At 40.8% G+C, this 6,000-nt stretch overlaps 1 protein-coding gene across 1 annotated transcript in view; it reads right to left on the minus strand.

Moving 5' to 3' along the window:
* Positions 1-5,772, minus strand: part of CLVS1 (clavesin 1) — a 119,000-nt gene extending 113,228 nt beyond the window's left edge. The window contains exon 1 of the mRNA XM_065399932.1: positions 5,384-5,772. Within this exon, the coding sequence (XP_065256004.1) occupies positions 5,384-5,772 (389 nt within the window). The remainder of the gene's footprint in view (positions 1-5,383) is intronic.
* Between the last annotated feature and the right edge of the window lie 228 nt (positions 5,773-6,000).

Here is a 6,000-nt window from a genome sequence, read left to right on the forward strand (position 1 = left end):
CTCCTCCAATAACAAGTGAAGATGTTTTAACTATTTTAATTAGGTTGATAAATTAGAAGATGATCCAAATATCTAGTATTTGCAAACCTTGATATGCACAAAGTTCTAACAACAACAAAAAAAAGGAATATTCTGAATGAACACAGCTTAAACTGGTTCCTGGTATTATAGCAGCTGAAGGAGCTACCATATACAATAAAATACACAGCTTCTGATTATTCCCAAGATTATTTCCAAATGTCCAAAGAGACAAAGAATCCAGATAAAATGAGTACTATTGTGATCTCAGTTATATTCTATTGATACAGGGGGCTTTGGCAACACACCTCTGGAAGAATCTGGCCTTAAAACTGGTTTATCCAGACCTGGTAGGATTATGGTGATTTTCCAGTAGTGTAAAGCCAGCATTCTCCCCACCCTCCTGTTTAAAATCACCCTTATCCATTTCTCTCTCACACACACAGACACTCATTCACACACACACACACACACACACACACACACACACACACACACACACACACACAGAGTTTTGGTCTATAGGGATCATTTGCAGTCGGTATAAATGAAAACACTTGTGCTAAGCCTGTGGAATGCAGCAAATCCCAGCATGGGTGTGTACATGTCCATTAAATCTCTCTTCCTCTTGCATAACTCCTGGGTTTTGTTTGGTTTCTTCTTTTACAAAGGGGTACATGACACAGAAGTCACCTTTCCTGTAATTTCCATATTCCTCTTTTCAGTTCTCATGTAGTTAGCTTCTTTTGCTCCTCTTACCCCACCAGGACAGCCCTATCACCCACCTGCCTCATCTCTCTGGGCCTTCCCTCACAACTCTCCAGTCAGTCCCAGTCCCAGAATCACCCCTTCCTGCCAGTACCTTTCCTCTCACTCTTCACATGTTTGACTTCCCAACCCATCTGGTGCTTTCCCCCTCACTCAATCCTATCTCACTCTTCAACATTTGCCTCTTTGTCCTTTTTCCCAGCAGTTTCCTTTTCCCCTCTTTCCTGGGTTTCTGAGTCCAGGACTCACAGGTCATCTCACCTTTCTCATTCCCTTGATAGCCCTGCCCCAAACTGGTACCCTCCTTGCATGATCTTCTAGGGACCTGGCTTTCTTATTTGATAGGAAGTGAGTTCACTTGTCTCCTATGGTTGAATTAAACAATTTTGGGACTGAGCTATCTCACGTCCTCTGTGTCTGATCCATCATTCTTTCTCCACAAGTCACTGCCTGAAATTATTATTCTGCTTAAATCTCTCTCTCCTTTTCCACCCCATGAATTTTATTAACGTTTTAAACCCTTCCTCAAAACTGTCATCATTTTAAACTAATTAATTCATTTGATTATCTATAACCAGGTTCTTGGTCACTGTACCATCTAAACAGTTTTTGCTATGTTGTATGTCACTTCCTAACCAAACACAAAGACTCTCTTTGTAAAAATCATTTTGATACTATGGTTGGTTGTATCTTAGCAATATTTTTTCATATTAAACAACTATGAGTTTGAGTTATTGCTGTAGTTTGGCTGCATCTATAAGTCAATCCCAGCAACCATTTATTCCTTGGTATTCTATTAAACAACTGAGACTATCCTCCAAATATATTACAGTAATCAGCATCTAAAATATATTCAGTCATACCAACAGGATCTAGTGATGATAATATCCTCATAATTACATCATCATGAATATTCTCAGCATGTACATAACTTACTTTATCATAATCCTTTAAAATATTTATAGATGCTGCTCCAGTGCTATGTTGGAGTAATTTTTGTCCTTTTGAAACTCTCCATACACTTTCACACAGAATGGTAAGTGTCTGGCACTTAAGACTTTTGGGTTAATAGAAGAGAATTGATGAGCAGCAGCTGGTACGGAAATATATATTGTAAACAAAGAAGCATTTCCCCCCCGACTCTTCAACAATATCTGTTGAAGCCACATGACATCTTCTGTGATACAACAGTCCAACTATAAAGAAGGAAAAAACAAAACAAAAACAACACAATCCTATTTCCATAACATTATAAAGGATGGCTGAAGATCCTCAGACCTGTGAAAATTCCATTCTCTGCAGAGGACCTATGCATCACTAATATTCCACTTATGCCCTAAAGGCTTTACATGAGACTTACATGGTGCATAGTTCTTGTCCTGGCTCTCTACACTGGATGGCATTTCACCCTGGATGCACGTTTTTGAAAGAAACATCTTGAATCAGAGGAGCAGTTGGGAGACTTATAAAGTCTGATCCTGCATTATTCGTGCACCCAAAACTCCCAATGCAACCCATATAGCAGTCCTGAGTGCAAGTTAAATATATTAGCAGTAGCAATAGCAGTACCAAAGCCAGGGATGGCTGAATCAACTAGTAAAGGTCTTCTGAAATCTAATTGCAAGTAAGGGAAGACATTTTAAAAGGAAACTAGTTATTGTATTTGAATCTTTTAAAAGTTTCTATTTCATTTTGGATTAATTGGTGAAGCAGTGGGTTGGGCTACCTTGATTTTGATTAAATTACTAGTTTGGTTGATGAAGGAACTGTAATGATATATATTCTTCTGTAAGAGAATTATACAGCATTAGTGAGATCATTGCTGGAATATTGTGTCTAGTTCTGGTGTCCACACTTTAAAAAAGATGTTGACAAATTGGAAAGGGTTGTGAAAAAGCTATACAATTATTAGAGATCTGGAAAACCTGCTTTAGAGTGATAGACTAAAGAAGGTCAATCTATTTAGTTTATCAAACCGTAGGTTAAGAGATGACTTGATCATCGTATGAAATTATCTATATGTGGAGAAAAAGAAACTCTTTAATCTAGCAGACAAACCCATAAAAAGATCCAATGTCTGGAAACCTTAGCTAGACAAATTCAGACTAGAAATGCAATGCACATTTTTAACAGTGAGAGTAATTAACCACTGAAGCAACTTACCTAGGAACATGGTGGATTTTCCACCACTTGAAGTCTTTAAATCAAGATTGGATGTCTTTCTAAAAGATACATTCTGGCACAACCAGAAGTTATGGGCTTGATGCAGGAATCACTTGATAAAAATCTATGACCTGTTTAATGTAAGAGGTCAGGCTAGATGATTACAATGGTCTCTTCTAACCCTAAAATCTATGAATCTAGAAGGTTTCCAAACTATTCCACTCACCCATACATGTGATCCACACACCCACTTCATTATAAGGAATATTAAAAAAGTAAATGCCACTTCAGAGAATGTCTCCTCTGGAAATGAGTTTCTAAATTATAGCAAATTTTAGGTGGGGTTATACTGTCTAAATTATGATTTAGGGCTTTTCTACCTGGAGGGTTACCCTGGAATAGCTATTCCTTATTAACAATCCCTAATTAACTCCATTCCAAATAAAAGCATCCACATGCTGAGTTAATCAGGAATAGTTAATCTGATTTAAATTCACACTGCCTTATTCTGGATTCACTCACATGTGTAGTGTTAAAGGGAAGGAAGATTTAGCCCTCTGTGAATGGGAATGAAGTAAGAAAGGAGATTCAGGAGGCCAAATCCTTCCATTTGTGTCAGTACTGACCCATTGTCCCATTATAATGGTAGTAGGCACTGTGCAGGTATCGATGTTATCTTTCAGATGAGATGGAAAACCAAGTTGCTGACATCTTGTGGTCATATAAGATTCTCCTATGGCAATTTTCTCAAGTATGTATTGTCTGACTCACTATCCTAGTGACTTGAGAAGAGAAAGATACTGTGAGAAGAACATTCCAGATCTGCCCCTTTCATATATGTCTATACCACCTCAAAGAGGTAGAGAGAGCTGACTAAATAGTCACATTAAATTTTAATATCATTTTATTTTAGGGGGTGGAAGAAATCTTTGGTTGTAACACATTATAGCAGAAATAGGCTAAACTGAAAATACCCTTTGCCTGATTGTATCTCCCAAATATCTGACCTACCCACAGGCACCAAAGTGTGTAGAAATTAAGATGCCATTCTTGTGAATATTTCATTCAGAGGCTGTACCTCCTGGAATGATTAAAGCCAAGACTGTATCCCCTAGAGGTGTGGAGCCAGAACAGGTAAGGTAAATGCCCTGTTGTGATGAGGAGTACTCCACACACTGGTCCTGAGAGGGTTGAATTAGGCCACGCAAGCCCAATCAACCAATCAAGCAGCATTGGGGAGAGATTTAGGCTAGGAGGAAGCTGCTAATTGGAAGCAGGCTCACCTGTGAGTGAACAGGTGGGGCTTACACAAAGCCAAGAGACTGGCAAGAGAGCCCCCGCTGAGGCTGCAGGGTGAAGAGTAGCAGTCACTCTCCCTAAGGGAAGGATGGATAGGAATCCCTGAGACTTTGAAGACCCTAGGAGAGAGGGGTCTGACTAGAATGGGTGGAAGCAAGCTAGGAAATAGTGCGGGGCAAGAGCAGTACGGCTAGAGAAGCTGCAGACTTTGACTGCTTGGTAAAGGGCCCTGGACTGGAACCCAGATTAGAGGATGGGCCTGATTTCCCCTACCAACCAATACAGAGTGGTACTGCTAGGGGTAGTGAACTAGAATACTTCCTGAGTCACTGCAGGAGTGTAGACGCGATAAATCGATCCCTGAACGCGCTCCCCGTCGACTCCGGAACTCCACCAGAGCGAGAGGCGGAAGCGGAGTCTACGGGGGAGCCATGGCCGTCGATCCTGCGCCGTGAGGACGCGAGGTAAGTCGATCTAAGATATGTTGACTTCAGCTACACTATTCTCGTAGCTGAAGTTGCGTATCTTAGATCGATCCCCCCCTAGTGTAGACCAGCCCTTAGTGACCTGGCCAGAGGGCTGAGTCATGAAGAGGAAGCTGCAGCTCCTGGAGTGAGAGAAGGGCCCCAGAGTGAAAGAGAGACAGAGTGACGGAGTGCAACTGCAGGAAGGGGCATCTGCCTGGAAGAGCTACTGCCCCGAATAGCCAGGAGGAGGCGGGGTTGAGTGGTGAATAGAGTGCCCCATCACACCTATGTCTCACAGTTCATATGAGAATTGTCATGTGCTGAGAGGTGTTTGCTCTCAACCTGTTTGGCTCATGTCTGACATTACTAAAGTTATTGTGTATAGGCATTAAAATACTTATTGCAAGAGGCAATTGTCTGGCTTAAACCTGCAAACATTATGGAAAAATATGAGCTACCTGTTTGAAGTGATGTATAGTAAATCCTCTCTGGCATAGGTATGAGAAATGATAGACAATCACATTAGATGAAGGCTTTAGTGAAATGGACTCATGTTTAGAATACATGTTTATCAAAATGATCTCACTGCCTAAAATATGGTCATTAATCAACAGTGAACAGGTTTTGTGTGTGTGTATAAATATATAAGTACACTATCTACCATTTACCTACTCTGATCCCAGTTAGCTGCAAAAAGCAGAAGAATCTTCCTGCCGTAGTGATCACGTTTTTCCAGCACTCCAGGAAATCCATCAATCAGAGCCCGTTTGATCCCAGGATCATCAGCCTTGAAGTTCTTGAACATATCCAGGTTTAACTGGCGGTACTGGAAGTACTGGGCCAGCAGTCTGAAGGCATCTGTTTGGTGAAACTTTCTGGCTCGGAGAAATCTCAAGATGAAGGCATCATCTGTACGTAAAAACCCAATGTCAGGCCTGGTGATAATCATGTCCCTGACTTGTTGGATATCCTGATGCAAAACGTCTGGGTTTTCATTCAGTTCCAGACGGGCTTTCTCTATAGTCTCTGGACTAAGTCCAGTTTGTAAATGGGTCATCTCTGCAAAAATCTCTTTTCCAGATCCTTAACTTCAGATTATTTAGCAGGAGAAATGCTGATCCCATTCAACTAATGGTCTGCTGTAAGCGTGATCCATTCAAAAGCTTTTTGCTGCCCAACTGTTTGAAAAGGATTGTTCGAGGGCCTTTTTCATATCCTTGCAAGGAGGTATAACTTTCAGTTCGTATGTAGTGTAATCCATCCAAAAGCAAGTGTAGCTTATTCC

The sequence above is a fragment of the Emys orbicularis genome, chromosome 2 (assembly GCF_028017835.1).
Source record: "Emys orbicularis isolate rEmyOrb1 chromosome 2, rEmyOrb1.hap1, whole genome shotgun sequence".
Taxonomy (NCBI): Eukaryota; Metazoa; Chordata; order Testudines; family Emydidae; genus Emys; species Emys orbicularis.